Genomic DNA, 19,363 nt, shown 5'->3' with positions numbered 1-19,363 from the left:
AGTTACCCTATCCGGACAAAGCTTTTGTTGTTGTTTTCCAAAAAGGACTAAAATAACCACTTGGAGATGTTAAACTACAGCATGGCATTTTAATATGAAAATGGAAGCCTGGGATATTTTGGTCCTCCATCACAATGACTGCCCTCAATTAGATCGCTTAGGCTCAGCAAATTGGTTCCTTTAGGGTCTTCTAATCATAAAAATTAATCCATCCATATTTATAGCAAGTTCTGTTTTTGCCGAGCTGGTTTTGCTCATTTCCATAGTAACAACAAGTGCCTATTTTGGCTTGGTGCCATGGCATAATATTCAAGAATGTTCTTTTTATCCCTTTTTGCAAGAGAGTCTGGTATGAATATTTATATTACACTTTGCATTTTGATGGCAACCTCTGTATTTTCCCTTGATTGAAAATGTGATTTTTTTTTATTACACTAAGGACATCTAACACAACCATTTTTAGTGCCATTGATAATGATCTCTCATTTTGAGATAATTTTTAAGGGTCCTGGTCTCTCAGCGTGATTCATTGGTAGGATCAGCCCAGCAATGTTTGGGTTTCAGATATGGAAATAGAGTGGAGAAGATCAGTACTTCCCCTTCTCTATCAAAAGAGCCCACCATTAGTTGTGAATCATAATATCCTCTTAAAAACAAAAGTGTTTTGCTTTAAAGGAGTGTTTTTGGGTCAGACAAATCCCCACCAGCTTAGAATTGGATATTGCAATAGAATGTCTCTTCAATGGGAATCTTGTTTATTTATTTATTTATGTGTCAAGCAATTATTAGATAGCAGGTATAAGTATAAACATGGTTATGAATACATGAAAGGGATACGAATAAGGGAAAAAAAGAAACAATAGGACAGGGACAGTAGCATATTGGTGCGCTTATGCACGCCCTCTATGGACTTCTTAGGAAAGGGGTGAGGTCAATAGTAGACAGTCTAAGGTTAAAGTTTTTGTGGTTCGGGGAAGAAACCACAGAGTTAGGTAGAGTATTCCAGACATTGACCACCCTGTTGTTGAAGTCATATTTCCTGCAATCAATTTTGGTGCAGTTTATCTTGAGTTTGTATCTATTGTGTGCTCTTGTATTGCTGTGGTTGAGGCTGCAGTATTCATTGATAGGTAGGACATTGCAATATATAATTTTATGTACTATATTTAGATCGAACAGAAGGCGGCGTAGTTCTAGGTTGTCTAGGTGTAAAATTTCAAGTCTGATGGCATAAGGTTTTCTGCTATGAGAAGAGGACTGAAGAACTCTTCTTGTGAAATATTTCTGGACTTTCTCAATTGTATTAATATCAGATATGTAATTTGAATTCTCTTGAATTCCATATGGCTTAATTCTAAGAGCAAGTAAAGATACAAAGAAGGTGACAAAAGTAAATGTCATCTTCTAGAAGCATCCACAACATATGACAATGATACCAAAATGACGACACACACTTCATTACATGGTCACACAAATGACACGTTTATGTTCTGATGTCTGAGAAAAGTGTACCAGTTACAGCTGGTTTGCATGATGATATTATCACATATTTGACCCCCATAGGTGCCCATAACAAGATCAAGAAGCCTTATAATTAAGGGAATAGCCTATGGGATCCATGCCTGGTATAATTATGTACTGTCTCCAACTCCATTAAGATCCAAGGTAAAAAGAAAAAAAAATACTGTTTAATAGACACTTTACTTTTCCTTAGAACTGTACATTCACTGTCCTGATTTAAAATATAATTTGGATTATTTTCAAATGGTATCCTTTTGACTTTAACATTAATTAATGTATAGATGAAAAGATTCATTTCTATGACCTGAACTCTAGAAGACATCCTTCTGCATTTAAATTATAAGACTATGTATTCATAAATACACAAAGGAAGAGAGAGAGAGAAAGACACCAGTCACACTCACGTATATTTTCAAATACAGAATACAAAAAAAAATTTGTACGAAACACAGAAGTACAAAAAATTATGAAGCTTGATTATCATTTCTCAGACCTTGGACAAGGTTGCTGTTACTTGGCATTTTTTCCCTCCTGAAAAAGCTTCTAAGAATGGGGTGTTTTGAATATAGGCATGCAAATTGAATAATTTTTTCCTCTTAATACTCAAATAATTAGGAGTGAGAAAAGAAATGATTGAAAAGAAGTTGTGGGAATATGGTGAAGTGTCACTGCATATTTTACGTATATGTTATATTCATTATAAGAGGGGGGTGAGAGAGAGGGGCCAATAAATAAACATTTGTGAATAAATGTACCTATATAAAAAAATACATTTCTCACTCTTACAGGTGATATGTGTTTTCTCCAATCTTGGGTCCTCTACCCATGGCAATAGACAAGGACCAGAAGACAGCAGGGCCAAATAGATATCGTGGTGCCATGTAACAGCAACATCTGTGTTCTGGACTAGCAGGCTCGTAGCCTGCAAATTTGATTGGCCCGCTGATAACCGATCATGATTGGTCGCCATAGACTGATGCGATTGGCCAGTAAACGGGCTGCCGCGATTGGCCCTGCCAAGAGCGGCAAACTCAAATCGCCTTCATTGGCTGCCTAACCGCAGCCAGCCCTATATAAGGGGCTGCTGCGGCTGGGGTTAGTTGCTCAGATCTGAAGTCACAAATAAAGAGCTGTTGTTGCTATCTGAGTCTTGCCTCCGTTCTTGAACCGTCCTCCCAGATCTAACAATCAGGAAAAAATAATATGAGAAGTTAGAGAAGTACCTGGGCCTGAAGGAAGAACTAGAGAGGATGTGGAAAGTAAAGGCCAAAGGCCATCTCAGTGGTGATAGGAGCATTCAGGGCCAACTTGCTGTGGGACAACTCACTGCAGGACAATATAATGATTCTATTTAATTGTTTAAAATAAATAAAATAAATATTTTAATTTTTGCCATTCACATTTCGTGCTGTCCCTTCTTTTGCATCCTTTTTTAAACGATTCTGTTCCACCATTTCTTTGATATTAGTGTAATTCTTGTCCTGCAATGAGTTGTCTTGCAGAGAGTTAACTGTGGAAAGTTGTCTCATGCTGAGTTGTCCACAGCAAGTTGGCCATGGTAAGTTGGCCATGGAGAATTGTCACAGACTTCCCACAGATCCCAGGAACAACACCAGAGCTCTCTGTCTACAAGAGGAGAGCGTTAGAAATGCAGAACCCTCAAATTCCCTCAAATGTAAAGAACCCAAGATTGAGACACCCACAGGGATGAGAAGAGATTTTATAAAAAATATAAATTCCTTTCCTTAACAAACAAATACAAGAACCAAACCAAGGCAAATACCAAACTAATTTCAAATCACATGGCTTTTAAAAAAAAAAGGATTTCCTTTGTCGAACATTTTACTTTATGATAAATCATTGTACTGCTTCTACTCAAAAGCTCATTTTGTTTACATGTAAAACTGTAAAGCTTTGCAAATAAAGTTTAAATTATATAACTGTTTGCAACAAAACGACTCGATAGGTCCACATTATTTTCACTCTCGATCCTGAAGAGGATTCGCTTCAAGTTTTAAAAAAGGAACTCCTAAAAAAGTGCTTCCCTCGGCCAATTCTACCTGCAAGCCAATGTTTCCACACAGCTTGTCTGCTCTAGTATTCTTGCTGAGCAAAGCTTTTTGCTCTTTAACTATCTGACAATAATTTAAAGGAGTTAAAAAAAGATGAAGGATTTAATAATGGGTTACTATGTCTAGATTTCCACCATTCTTGGTTTTACCAGTGCCAATAGAAGAAAAAAAAAACACCAAAGGGAGGAGATCTTAATTTATAGGCGAGCTCCTTTTTTAAAGTTTTATTCTATAAATTGGTTTTAAGGCAGCAGGGAAACAGAGTAGATTTACATATTCTTGACTGATGGGAAATCCTGCCTTCTCCATTGTCTTTTTCCCTCCCTTTCTTCCATCCACAGAGAAGAAAGTTTCCAAAACAGGCACCAACAAATGCATTGCATCCTCATAGCATGCACTTTATCTCAACCAATTCATTATCCAGTTAAGTTATTGGTTCTTTCTCTATGTCAGTGGATGTCAGTGGAGCAGTTTCAGTAGAACAGGTCTTTTTTATATCATATAAAAATCCAGCAGCAGGTTTGTTCTTCATAATTCTGTTTAACTAACAAATAGCTCTTTAAAAGGAGGAGTCTATTCTACAATATATTCTGTGCCAATACATATTGCTCCTATATGGAGCTCTGTGTGTACCGGGACTAGTGCTGCTTACACAAATTTATACAGATGACCAGGCTGGTTGGTGGCTTTCAGAAATGTTCCAACTCTCCCCCATTAGCATGTCATCCAGCAATTGTTCCAGCAATTATGACTTCCCACCTAGAATTAAATGATGGGGAGAAAAATTCTACTTCAAATGGCCCTTGAAATTTACTGCCTCCTTTTTTTTCTTGGTTCCTTCCAAATCATGTCTCCTAGAACTTAAAAAATCTATAAATAAGAAAGCTAGATGTCAAACAGCAGTAGTAGCTATTGGGGCTAAAAAATAAACACCCTGAATGTATTACCTTTATTAGTTAATATTAAATTTAATACCTTTATTAGTTACAGTAGTTTCAAGTTTTTAAGTTTTCTAGAGACATCATTAAAAAGGTGGAAGGGAAGAAGGGAGATGAATGGGAATTTACTGATTTTAAGTCAAGTCCATACCAGCACTGTTCTCATCTAGCCACCAAGTTCTTCCCTTGGTAGGAAATTGGTTCTCACATCCTTCTCCAAAAGGACGCTCTATAGCAGAAGCCTCCAAACTTGGCAACTTTAAGATTTATGGACTTCAACTCCCAGAAGTCCACAAATCTTAAAGTCCACAAATCTTAAAGTTGCCAAGTTTGAAGACCTCTGCTCTACAGGGCCATTCCACAGACTTTGAAGTGTTGGTATTTTGCATTTTTAGATCTGTAATTGTGTAGAAGATAAAAACAGTTTTGATATCAGACCTGAGCTGCAAAAATCCAAATGACCACAAGATGTCTGCAAAGATCCAGAGAAAACTCTTCTAGTGGTCATACAAAATGTGAGGATAAAAGTCAAAATCACACTGAGTTTAATAATCCCTCTGATCAGAATTGTGCCTCAAACTGTACAGAGGGAAAAGATTAGCACAAAATAAAGTTCCAGGATTAACATGTAGAACTTCATATTGAGTTCACCTTTTATTTTGATTACAGACAAAACAATAATATATCCTCACTACTGGGTCTTATAATTATTTTCATTCTCTTTTATATACCTACTGTACAAGAAGAAAATCCAGATGTCCTCAGCAATTTTAATACTGCATTTACACTCAGCAAGCAATTTTTCTTGTCCTAACTGTGAACTTAAGGCATGGAATCAATTAGAAATAGTTTAGACATTATCTGCTTAGCTTGACGAAAAGACTCTTCAAGGAATAGAAGCATTGAAAAATGACAACCCCAATGTCTTGATTTCAAAGACTCCTCAAAGGCCTCTATTATATTGCCTCAAGGTTAAAAAAAAAAAAAGGATCACAATATATTTTATTATCAACACTTCAAAAATTTGGTGTCTCAGGAATTACTACTGGACATAGCTATATGAAAACCATATAATTTGCAGCAGTTCATATTTGAGAACAAATAATCAGGGACAAATTAAACATTGTGAAAATGGTCTACTCTTGTCTCAGAACCACTGAATGTGAAGTCTGATTCATCCCAGCTCCTTTCTTTAAAACGATATATTATGTTCATATGAGAATAGGTTTATGAAAAACTTTATAAGCTCTCACTGATGTTTTTCAAATTCCATATTCTTGTGTGAAAGATAAGAAGATTTGAACCTCCTCTTTGAAATCACATACATATATGAAGCAATTTCAACCTGCATCAGACAAATTGGTGTTTATAATTAAACATACAAAAATAGGAAATAGAGCAGGACATAATTTGTATTATCTAATATAACTTTCAGAATAAAACTCATCTCTCTGATTATTATCATTTTTAATGTCCATAATTCTCCCCTATGGTTTTAGATACTGATTCACACATTAATGTCCTATTAGGAAACAGATTTTACCTAAGTTTTTTTTTTTTTTTTTTTGCATAGGTTGGATCGGAAGTCCATTGCAGTCCAGGAAACCAAGTTGTAGCTCTACAAAATCGTCAAGATAATGAATTAACACAAGTGGCAAAAGCTTGCCCTATAATAGCTAAAAGGACAAAAAGGATGGGTATATGAATTTAGAGTTTGGTATCAATCTATAATTGCATTTTTATTTTTTATTAATTTTTGTCATGATAAATTGTATTCCAAAAATTTCATGTAAATAAGCCAGGACCAAAAAAAAAAAAAGTAACGAGATAAAAAATGTCAGGGATGAAGTATCCATTAGGACTCCAAAGGTCCCTCTCATAGTTACTATTTATCAGCCTGATCTGTATTGTACCTTTGGTTTTTTTCCTGCCTAAGTATAAAACCTTGCTTTTCTCTGCATTAAATTTCATTTCGTTGGATAGGGCCCATTGTTCAAGTTTGTCAAGATTCTTTTGGATCCTGAGCTTGCCTTTTAATGGAGGTAAATTCAGTAAATGGATGTTGTGAAATGAGAGAAATGTAACTGTAAGGTATGTATTCCCTTACCACAAGATGTGAATAATAAACTGCCTCATGATTTCAATAAGAGTTACTCATATCCTGTGGGAGGAGAAAATGGAGCCTTGACTTTAAAGAAAAGTTACATCTTCCATGTCTGTGGTAGGTCTTTGAGGGTTTTGTGCTATTTGGGGACCAATTCAAAACATATTTTGTGACAATCTACACTACAGGACAAAACCATATTATAACAATGTGTTGTAATGTGTTGTAAAAACGAGGAAGCTTTTGACAGAACAGGAAGCACAGTTGCTCAAAATTCTTTATTTCATATAGCGCCATTCTCTTAGCTGCCTCAGCAACATTTTGCTGCCTGTAATGACAAACTCAGAAAAAGCGTCTGAAACAGAAATATGGACACAGAGCATTGGTGCAATGCCATTTAACTGATGGTGGGATATACTACTAAATTGTCTACAAATGAGTTCCTGCATTTCTTTTTTTCTCCATGTGTGTACTCTTCACACATTTCTTCTCTCTAAATTCAATAAAAGAAGCTGCATTTTATTTTTGACATGTGACCACCTTGCTTGTTGGATAAGATGATTCACTGTTCAAGATTTGAACCTGGGCTCATATGCAGAATTGTTTCTCAGTGCCAAAAAAAAAAAGAAAAATCCTCCAATAAAGGAGAATATTTGTAGCTCGGGGTTGACATGAAGGGTCCTTGATGCTCTCTAAGCTTGGTTGTTTTCCTGCAGATGTTTCATTACCTAGGTAACATTCATCAGTGCACTGATAATGTTAGCTAGTTTGGTAATAAAACATCTGCAAGAAAACAACCAAGCTCAGACAGCACCAAGGACCTATCCAAAAACAAACAAAAATGCAATAGCAAAAACATGGCAAAGGAAAAATGAATAGGATTTTAGAACAGCAGTAGTCATAATGCTTAGGGTTTATGCGGGTTGTAATTGCAATCTATCTGGAGAAGACTACTTTGTATTAAGCAATTAACTGTAGGACGTATCCTAAGGCACTAAATGACAAAAAGAAATGAAAAAGGTTATGTTGGAAACATCGGCTGTCTCTGCATCTATAATGACCCACATGCATTTTTGAGACTCTTATACACGTGAACAAAGCTGAGGAATGGGACAGTGGTACAAAGAACAGTTGAAGTAGGATTAAAATTTGCTTCTGCTAGAATCCAGGGTTAACTGAAGCACTTGCCACATATTCTTCGCTTTTCACAAAGAAAGAAAATGCCAAAGATCAGAAAAGGCAAAACTGCATGGGGATTTAATTCTTAAAAATAAATATTTTCACTGTGAATACTTTTCCTAAAGCCACAGGAAATTTTGCCAAAGGCATGATTTCTATTTATTTTTTCTGAAAATAAGAAAATGGCAATTTTAAAAATGTTGTATCTAGAATGTCATTTTTTACAGTGATATTTTGCAGCTGGTCATCTTTCTCTAGAGTATCTGTCAGCTCAAGGAAAGGAGATATTACATTTTACACATTTACTTCATTCTGTTTGATATCCTGTTTAGTTCACAATTAACTGGAGTTCCTTGCCTTTCTACATACTGGTCCTAGAAAGGTCACACCTCCATGTTCCTGTAATTTTAGGCTCAATTTAGCACATATATGCTATGCTAACCTCCTTAAGCAGATGATTACCAAAGGTCCCATTAATTAGTATTTCCTTTCTATACTATACTTTTTTTTTGTTCTGTTGAAAATACATAATTGAATTGTGGGTCAAATGAGTTGCATGGAACTATTTAGCTTAGGCACATGATTATCCCAGATATTGTTGTTTCTATTACTTAACAATGCACCTAAGGAAAGCACTGTCTGCTGATGTTATAAGATGACTACCTAGAGATCTACTATCACTGGATACAACAGCAACAGTATCAGCAGCAAAGGAGTGGGCAGAAGGGTAGACATCTGTTCATAAGGACAGGTGAGGTAAATTTAGTCTTCCAGGGCTACAAACTGGAATTAAGCGGCCATAAAGTTGTATAGATGAACAAATAAAATAATGCTTTTCTGGGAAGGCTGCAGATGCAACTTCCTACTGATTCTTACTTTCCTGACCAGTGACAGAAATTTGAATGTGAATCACTTTTTCTCTGCAAAGAATGAACAAATGAATGAATGTGTATAAGTAGCAGCGACAGTATCAATATAACATGAGAAATATGGAAACTTAGCCAGCATTGACTATCTATCCCCAATGTTGCTGAGCTTCTTTAAAGACGCATTTCTTTTTCATGGCTTGCTCACTAACTTTACCTATAGAGAAAGCAGATAAAAGGATTGTTCTGAGCTGGATGTTTTCTAATGTTTCAGAAGTTGTATAATATTCCAAAAGCTACCTTCTCTGAAAGTTATCTTAAAATGATTTGATTATTTTTCACTCTTTGCAACAGCAAAGACAGTTTCTACTTCACTGGTAGTGAAAATATGCCAAAATGATAAAGCCATTTCTCAGTCCAAATCCATCTCATTGCTGTGACTACATGAGAGGAAATTCTATGAATGTTGGGGTTAGCTTCCTAGAAAAATATTACTTGATAACTTCGATATACATGAGTTTTAGAACTCAGCAAAGAAGGTAGGTTTTTTTTTAAAAAAAAAACTACTATTTTGCCTCACATTGAGCAACAACCCAGAAATATGGAGGATGGACCAGATTCTTACCTTGCTGCACATCCAACTATAATACTCATTGGTCTAAGAATGTCAGCTATGAATTCTGCCTAAAAAGGCTAGTACTAATCTGTGTTTTCATTCAACATTCCTGGGAAAAGGCTGCTTGTAGAAGACTGTCCAAAAAAATCACTAAACATTATCTGAACGCCCTCAGACCCCTAGGTGGGTACATACTACAGCCTTAGAAACAATGGTAGGCAACTGACGGTTCGGACTGGCTTGCCCATACTGGTAGTTCCAACCACTGGCTGGGCCTGTCTACCTGCTCTGGTGCTATCCCGTCCTATATCTCCAGCTTGCTCACCGGCCCATGCAGCCTAGCTGAGTTTCGCGTCTCGCCCGCTCTACTCAGCATGGCTGCCATGCGCAGGAAATCTTAGTGTTTTTGCAGCTGCATGTGCACTCACATTTTCAGTTCTGCACTAGGGCTAGGCGAACCAGTTGTTACAGTCTGTGCAGCCCACCTCTGCTTAGTAACCATGGGATGTTGAGGTAGGAAGCACAGAGAAGGAAAGGGACCATGATCAAGGGACCTTGTGATCAAGGGGCCCCAAATTTATTTATTTGTTTTAATAAATGTAATTACTTTTCTATTAATTACATTCCTTAGTACTTAATAAACATCATGTTGTCTGGGTATTTAATTTGCTTAACAATACAAATGCCATTCTTACTCTCCACCCCTTTTTTCCAACCACTGGTAAAATAAATTCCAAGTTTGATAATATTATGTTTTCTTTCTGTTTCAATGTAAATCTGTCCATTTCTGCACAGTCTAATATCTTCTTAATTATCTCTTCATCTTGAAGTGTTTCTTCATCTTTCCAATATTGCGTGAAGATAATCGTCGCTGCTGTTAAAACATATAATTTTTAAATTATTATTTTTCACATTTTACAAATCTTGATCTTAACAATAATGGTACAGTGACATCATTATTACATATACCAATCTCATATAAATATATACATTTATATGTGTATATTCATATAAATTTGTCTACAATTTTCTTATCTCTATTATTCTTATTTCTGTTGTTCAACCATTTGTACCAATTGTCCCAAACTTCGTAATACTCTGACTCTTCTTTATCCTTTAATTTTAACATAAGTTTATCCATTTCAGCACAATCTAAGGTTTTTTGAATTACTAATACTTATCAATTTTTTCTGATATCATCCCTAATAAAATAGTTCAGGTTTAAAATCTACATGTTGGCCTATTATCTTTTCTAGCCACCTATGTATTTTTGCCCATTTTTTTGTTTTTTGTTTTTACACAACTCTACTACATATGATAAAATGTGCCCATCTTTTGATTACATTTCCAACATTTGCTATACATATTTTTAAACATTTTAGCTAACCTCCCAGGTGGTAAATGGGGGACCCTAATTTAGATAAATGGTGTTTTGTTTCATTTTGTTTAGACTTAGAACAGCCCAATATTGGGTCACCTTAGGGGCTTTTTTATTTCCAGGAGTTTTTGTTTTTTTAAAAAAAAAACATTATTGTCAAAACAATCAGTAGGTGAAGAAACAGGGGTGGGATCATTCTATCACCAGATCAAAGAGACTCACAGACCGGAGTTGAATTCAGCTCTTTATTAGTAAACCAGTAACTTCAACTGAAGTTGAGCCGCGGCAGCCCTTTTTATAGCGGCTGCTCACGGCTCACAACCAATGGCATTTATTTAAACTTCCCGCCGCTTTAGGCAGCCAATCAGTAATTGTTGTTATTAACCAATTGTTTCGTTGCATTAACTAACCAATAGGAATGTAGTCTTAGAAGTCTCTATTTGAATACACTACAAGCATAACAACCAGTTTGGTGAGTGCACACTTTGTTGAACGTGTGTGAGCACTGTTTACAAATCACCAGCTCCTGCAAGCATTCACCTTCTCCTGATGTGAGGCACTCCGCTGTGCTGCGCAAAGCAGCTGAGGTAGAAAAAGCAGAGAATAAAGCACAGCTTAGAGCCCAGGCAGGCAGGCAGGCAGGTGGGCGGGCGGGCCAAACAGAAGACTAGAAGATCATCACAGTAAACTGGTTCGGTCTTTGCTGCGCTTTGGAGCTACCAGTTCGGCAGAACCAGGCAGAACCGGTAGAATCCCACCCCTGTGAAGAAGGCCTGGATCGCCAATCAAAAGATGAATTCCCCTCCAATAATAGACGTTAGAGGAATAATTTAGTTGTTATTTAGGTGCATGTGAGACAGGAACACACTAATGCATTCCAGTAGGAAGTGATATCCTGCTTATTTTTCATTTGGGACACTCCTTTAATACACCAAATAATGCTAGCAAATTAAGAATTCAAGTGAATGGAGACACTGGAGATGAGATAATTTAAAGAAATGCCAATTTATCCCTTTTCACACATGCATGGAACTTGCAAAGTTTTGCTTCCTGCACCTCATTGTTTAATCTGCTAGCAAATGCGGCTAGGCAGTAAAGCATTCTATCGGGATTCAACATCTGGCCTGCACATCTTAATTTTAAGACAGCATGGCAGTACTGCCCTTCCACAGCACAGCAGAAATTAACACATTGACTTCTAAGAGCATAAATCTAATGGGTAGCATGATTTCCCTACAGAATTGTACTAAGAAGGTTTTTTGGCTGGGAGTAAGAAACAGAAAGCCCAGGGAACATAAGGAACTCATTGAGTATAAGCCTTAAAGAAAGCACTACAGTCTGTTCTCAATTCTCAGCTTCAGGTTTCTAATATGACCCATGGACTACAGGTATTTCATTTTCAATGTCCTTAGTTAGACCTCTGAGCATTGCAAACCACTCGAAATTGTTTTATGTGGACAATGGGTGCTGAGAATTGATGCAAGAACTTGCAATATTAGTCCACATGACTTTTGGGGATCAACTCTTATTATCACCTGTACATTAATGATCCCAAAATCTAGATTAGACTTCTAGTAAAACACACAGGGATTTATCTGGGTTCCATTGCAAAATTTATGGCTGTGACTATCCCTTTCTCACCCCGTTATAGCATGTTGCAGCTGCAGAACAACATTTACTATGATGGTTACTACAGGTAGTCCTTGTGTAATGACAGCCTTATTTAGTGACCATTTGCAGTTACGAGAGTGATGAAAAGTAGATTTACAATCAGTCCTTGTATTTATGCCCTTCACAGTTTGTAAAGCAGAGGAAAGCTTTACAGTAAGGCTGAAAGTAGGATCATAAACACAGTTTCAGTTAGTGACTGCTTTAATTAGTGACCACATTGGTGGTCCCAATTGTGGTTGATAAACGATGACTGCTTATATTATTATTGTTATGGTTACTTTTAATTAAATTGATATGCTCCCAACTCCCTGCAATTCTAGATGGCTTACAAATTGTTTAAAAAAAATTAAAGCAAGAAAATAACATTATTCCCACAACATTGCTGAACTAATTTCAGTTTAAGCTGATATGTGTTGAAATTTTGTAATATGAAGGCTTGGTGACTGTTTTGGAGGTGAGAGGTTCTCTCTCTCTCTCTCCCCCCCCATTCTTTATTGGGTGTTTTAGTTTATGTATTAATGCCAATTGCTGTGTTGCTTGTTATTGTATAAGCTTCTTTGGAAAATTTGTAGGTAGTGTATGATGCTTTAATTAAGTTGAATGCATAATATGAACCTCAAACTACTTAGCAACCATCAAGTATACCATTGCAAAATACCTCTTTGTACCAAAACCATAAGGGAGCAGGGTAAATGCATTCTTTAAATGTCATCATATTATTGTAAAGTTGTACAATTGCCCCCAAAAGCAAAAATTTTAAAAAGATACATGCCAAAACAAACATGCATACAACTGAATAGACTAAAGGGAAAGAGAGAAGCTAAATAGGAGGATAAATAACTATATATCTATATTTATCTCTAAAGTATTTGTCCAAGGATAGAACATTTGAGAAATAGAAATGTCTGCCAAATCAGAATTTATTTTATGTATATAACATCTATCTCATTTACATAAAAGGATGGGATTTCTTTAATTAAATAACCTATGTGATGTGCACTGAGATTTACACAAAAATAGGTAAAATGGAAGTAAATTATCTAAACCAATTCAAATAACAATGGACTTTTCTGTGATTTGATATAAAGCCCAAAATCAAGTTTCGTCCATTGCATCCAAAGTATGTTGGATGAGGGATTTGTAAAATTGGCATTTTATTGTACAAAAGTAAAACAATATAAACATACAGACCAATTAACCAGCAATCCAAATGAAAATTAGAAAATATTAAGAAAGAAAAGTTATAAGAGAAGCAATCCTAGAGGGAGCTTAGTCCATGAAATGGAAGAGAAAAATTCTGAAGACCCTCAAAATACCCCTTTAATCTCTGGCAGGTTTAAGAAGAATAGAAGCTGATTCTGATGAAATGGTACCATATCTCTAGAAACCCAGAGAAGACAGATTTTCTGGGTAAAGAGACTATTCAGGAATCTATGACTGGCGCTAGAATGGCTTATGTGAAAAGGGTCATTCCAGGAGTTTAAGTGACTGGACCAGGATAGTTGCAAGGCTCCTAGCACCAAAAGCAGCAGCTTCAACTCTGCTGTTGCTATGATTGGTAGCCAGTGAAAGTCTATGCCTTTGATAGTGATTTGAGAAAAAATGGATGAAGTGCATGAACTGCAAAGTTTTGGACTAAGAATAAAGAAAAGATAAAAGAACTTTTGCAAAAGGATTTTACATTTGTCCAGAAGAGGACAAATAGCTTTAGCTGCTTGGGAGTCAGGAGTCACCTATTAATTCTGGATGCAAATGGTTAATTGCACTGAAAAAAAATGAAGGCCTTCATCTATTTTTATTCAGTTGTTTGACATCCTTAACTAGATAACCCCAGGGCACTGCAACTTCTTCCAAATCCCTGCCAAAATCTGGTTGGATTATTTTTACACGTGCACCAATGTTAGGGCTTTGATTTAACAATTCCTCCCCCACAATGGCCTTTAGTTACATATGCTGAAATAAGAGTTTATAGCCAAACATCTAAAATCCGATAAGACTTAAGGATTTCATTTCATTATTGCTGAAGTTACATAGGAATTTGAAGTGCCAGACATCTTTGTTAGCTTCCTTTCTTATCACCAGTGACTGCTATAATCAATCCAATTTTCAAAAAAAGGTAAAAGAGAAGATTCATGAATAATCACTCTAACACCTTCTATGGAGCCTAATTAGCAAAATGTATGCAAAACCTCTAGAAGATAGATTATTCTACTGATATGAATCTAGAAATACATTCAAGGAGGAATAAGTAGGTTTTAGGGCTGCACATTCCTGCTTGTATTAAGCAATGATCCTGGAGATTAGTTGAAAAATACGCTATCAGGTCCTAGTCAGTGATTTATTTATTTATTGACTTTAGGTTTGCTTTTCACTCAGTCTCAATCCCTAATGATTTTTATAGATACAGATACGGGGAGCATTCATTTATTTTCCAGTGAGACTGAAGAGATCACCTAGGCTCAGTAAAGGTTAGTTCTGACAGCCAGTTGCCTGCAATTTGGCAGCCTTCCATCCTTCTGAGGTGGGTAAAATGAGGACCCAGATTGTTGGAGGCAATATGCTGATTCTGTAAACTGCTTAGAGAAGGCTGTAAAGCACTGTGAAACAGTATATAACTCTAAGTGCTATATTGTGAAACCCATAAATTGGGCATTTGGGCATTTCTAATGGTTATTATTAATAAGGAGATGTTTCTGTATTTAATTCTTTGTCAATATAAAATAACAAAGTAACATATCTTAATCTTCAGAGCTCTGTATAGAGGAGGAGGAGGAGGAGGAGGATAGAAGAAAAGAAGAAGAAGAAGGAGGAGGAAGAGGAGGAGGAGGAGGAGGAGGAGGAGGAGGAGGAGGAAGAGGAGGAGGAGGAGGAGGAGGATAGAAGAAAGAAGAAGAAGAAGAAGAAGAAGAAGAAGAAGAAGAAGAAGAAGAAGAAGAAGAAGAAGAAGAAGAAGAAGAAGAAGAAGAAGAAGAAGAAGAAGAAGAAGAAGAAGAAGAAGAAGAAGAAGAAGAAGAAAAAAAAATAATTAATTAAAATCCAAATGCTGGAAACACTGTTGAAGCAATAAACGCTTGGGTAGTCCCTGTAATTAAGGATAATTGTTTGGACTCAAGCCAGAATGAACAATTGTGATCATAAAACAAGGAAGCTAATGGCCATACATCATGCACCTTACATTTAAGAGTGACATTCACAGATTATATGCATCAAAATACAGGTGGTAGAGGACTATTGCAAATAAACTGTGGAGGAAAAATAACAGAATTTGAATGATTGCATTAGAAAAAGTAAAGAGGCTCTTCTTATGGAATTTTATAAGGAGAGGCTCCAGAAAATGACAAAATTACATCAGAATACAAGAAAAAAATCAATACAAAATTGAATTAATAATGGGAAAAACAAACCAATTCATGACCTTTATATGCATAATTTTAAAAATAAAAAGGCCAAATCCTAATTTGACCATGGTTGAGATTTAAAAATCCTTTTAAAAAAAAGTAACTGACAGAAGAACCGTTGCAAAAACAAGTCTTGCAAACCATAATCATCAAAGCAAAAACTGAAAATATTTCAGAGTATCAAATGTTGCTTCTATAAAATTAAGGATAAACCTGTCAATTATTGTCTCATTGGTCAATGGCTTAGGTGCATAAACAAGACTATAATAGGGTTGTGAAAACTGTCCAGTGGAATTTGTATTTGGCTTTACTACTGTATTTACAAAAGCCGCTGAAATCATTTGCTCCCTCCCTCCAAAAATTGTTTTGAAAATGAGATCAACATGCTATGAAATTTCAAAATTTAAACTGATAGACACATAGTTTATAATACACCAGACATTAGTGTTGTAGAAAAGAATATATCCTTTGTTGATGTAGTAAGATAGACCGATGAAAAATATATTTACATATTGAACTCTTGCTGCAATACCAAAATGAGTCACCAAATAATTAGAAATATTAAATTTACTGGAATTGACACTACTAATTTTGTAAAAGACTATCCTACTTGGCATAGTATCTATGTAAGTCCCCATCCCCATGACTTTTTAATCTTGATTAAGACTCAAATGGTTGGAGTCATTCCCATTATAAATTCAATCAGAAGGTGATATTCATTTGGATGAGAACAACAACAATATGAGTTCTCGAAAGGGGAACTGGATACATTTGTTCTAACTTATTGAAATTGTTTAATCATATTACAAAGACTAGTGGAACTGGGAACATGATTTCATGAATTTTTATTATATATAAAAATATATATTATAATATAAAATTTATATAGTATATATTAAAAAAACTTGTGAAAAAATTGAATCATTTACCACTTGAATGCAACACTGCCCATGATTTTCTCCTTTTCTTGTGCTTCTGAAACAATATTTCCCATTTGTATGATGATTTATGAATACATTTAGCAGATTGGAAACAGTGGTTAGGTTATACAAAGGACAACAAAATCCAAAAGAACTAAACCATTGCTTTTCATTTCACACCTAGAATTGGAATGCACAAAACCCTGTGCTCTGCTACAATTTCTAAAATTCCTCTGAATGCAATAGGATTTAAGAACTGCAAACATATTTATACTTTACACCTTCATAAAACAAACTTAATATGTCACCCATTCACCCATTTTGAATTCAAAGAATAAAGTGAATGATAAACTCATTGGACCGACTGGATTCAGCACATGCTGACTTACAAAATAACCAAAGTTATAACTAACTTAGTTTTCCATGCCATGCACACTGAGTCATTAGATCTTTAGCTGACCTCATTAAGGGCACTTTGTGAATGCAATCCCAGTATGATTCCTGTAATGTTTTAGTCAGTGTTGTCTCAGGAGGAAAAGTCTCAACTTTAAACTCTTGAGCCTATGCAACCCTCTTGCAAACCTACCTGATTAAAAATATGTAAATTACAAACATTATATTTGTGATCAGCTAATTGCAGTAACAACTGAAGAGCAATTATGTTTATGGTCTCTATTTCTCTGAGATGATTCTGCATCTCTGTTCTGAGCATCACTTGCCCCTAGTAAATAGGCTACTTGACAGCATCTCATTATTACCACACATCACCTCTTGATCTCTTTTTGTGACCATAGTCTTGGAGTATTTCCCAAAATAGATGACAGCAGCAGAAGCATATCCTTTATGTTCATTATCTAGAGACCCTGAGCTCCTCAAGAGGCACCTTTCACAATCAGGAGATAAAAACTTCCAGTCAGACAGCATTTTCAAGAATAGCCCATTACCATCCAGTCCTAAAGCACAATAAAAGTTTATCCATTATCCAGTTTGTATAGGAGGGCAGTGGTATGAAAACACCTGGTGCGATTGGTAGATAAGAAGCACATTACCGACACATATCCTGATCCTTGAGAGGTTAATATTTTTCTTCAAAGCATCAAACATATACTATGAAATAAATAAGGAAGTAACACCAGTGTTCTTAGAACAACATGGAATATGTTGTTAACTAAAGGATCAACTCTTCAATGAGATTATTAATTTGCTTTAATTTTGAACTATAATATTCAGATGTTTTTCCCTTTATATGTATATATTTAATAATCCCATCAACTACTTTTCTGAAATAGTCTATTAAAAGTTTTACTACATTTCAGTGAGGAATATGTATTAAATATTCCTTTGAAATATTAGAAGCATCAAGAATTATGGACATCCTTGGGGATAACCAAATATCTGAGACATAAATCCATACCTAATCATTACTGTTAATCATTTAAAGAGAGAGAGAGAGATGAATAGATGGATGGGTGGATGGATAGATAGATAGATAGATAGATAGATAGATAGATAGATAGATAGATAGATAGATAGATAGATAGATAGATGGATGGATGGATGGATGGATGGATGGATGGATGGATGGATGGATGGATGGATGGATGGTTGGATGGATGGATGGATGGATGGATGGATGGATGAATGGATGGATGGATGGATGGATGAATAGATGGTTGGATGGATGGATAGATAGATAGATAGATAGATAGATAGATAGATAGATAGATAGATAGATAGATAGATAGATGGATTGTAAGTTGTAAGAACAGAATCATTTGTCACTGAGGCAAATTAGAACTCAGACATCAAATATAATGCCAGCATAATTTTTATGATAACTCATGGACTGGAGGAATACAAATTATTACAACCATGAGGAAAAGCCTTTAAAAGATACTTATATTGCAATTGCTTTGTAGCTGTCTTTTCTTTTAGATATTCCAGAAATCTATAGTATTCAATGACAAGATGCAGCATTTCTAGCATTTGTGCACGTTTAGCCTTTCCATTATTTGTTTTTGAATGTAGATAACCAGAACTATGTTCGAACTCATTATAGCCTGCCTTCCATTGAGGACCTGTATACCGCAGAAGCCAGAAAGGGAGTTGGAAAAAAAATTCTGCATACCCCTTACATCCTGGACATAATCCGCTTGAACTCCTCCCTCAGGACACTGCTGTTTTAGCATGCCAAAACAACTAGACACAGAGACTGTTTTTCTCCCAATGCTAAAAACCTAATTCCCACAGCACTGTTTTATGCCTAAGGATATTTACCCATGTAGTAGAGCTGTGTTGCTATCATCCTCTTCATCTTTCTTATTATCTTCCTATTGGTATCTTATCATTTATAACTTTGTTGTTTGTATGTCCACTGAGAGCTTATATTTGTATGTACACTATATGTTTGTGGTTTGTATGCATACTGAGAGCTTCTGCACCAGAAACAAATTCCTTGTGTGTCCAATCATACTTAACCAATAAAGAATTATATTCTATTGTATGATTCTGTGTCATGATATATCTCCAGTATCCTGATAGATCCTGATAGATGTCCAAGATCCCTTTAAACTCTGTTTTCTATTCTATTCTATTCTATTCTATTCTATTCTATTCTATTCTATTCTATTAAAAAAACCTGACAGTTTGTCTTATTCCCTGCTTAATCCATAGTACACAATGATCCTTGGCATCTCCTAG

General features: G+C 35.6%; 1 protein-coding gene across 8 annotated transcripts in view; it reads left to right on the top strand.

Annotated features, from left to right (window-relative positions):
• LOC148126133 (uncharacterized) overlaps positions 1 to 19,034 on the top strand; it is a 77,209-nt gene extending 58,175 nt beyond the window's left edge. For 5 of the 8 annotated variants that reach the window (XM_087929878.1, XM_087929877.1, XM_087929875.1 and 2 more), the window contains 2 exons: positions 1,564 to 1,665; positions 6,105 to 7,157. In XM_087929878.1, coding sequence (XP_087786004.1) covers positions 1,564 to 1,665; positions 6,105 to 6,236 — 234 coding nt within the window. In that variant the 3' untranslated portion in view covers positions 6,237 to 7,157. Of the gene's footprint in view, positions 1 to 1,563; positions 1,666 to 6,104; positions 7,158 to 18,691 lie in introns of those variants that run through there. The other 3 variants (XR_015742867.1, XR_015742864.1, XR_015742865.1) reach the window with 2 other exon arrangements.
• Positions 19,035 to 19,363: the final 329 nt, after the last annotated feature.

Source organism: Pseudonaja textilis, chromosome 3 (genome assembly GCF_049901715.1).
Source record: "Pseudonaja textilis isolate UNSWEBS1 chromosome 3, rPseTex1.2, whole genome shotgun sequence".
In the NCBI taxonomy this organism is placed as follows: Eukaryota; Metazoa; Chordata; class Lepidosauria; order Squamata; family Elapidae; genus Pseudonaja; species Pseudonaja textilis.
Note: the sequence above shows the minus strand (reverse complement) of the source record. Positions and strands in the feature narration are given on the sequence as shown.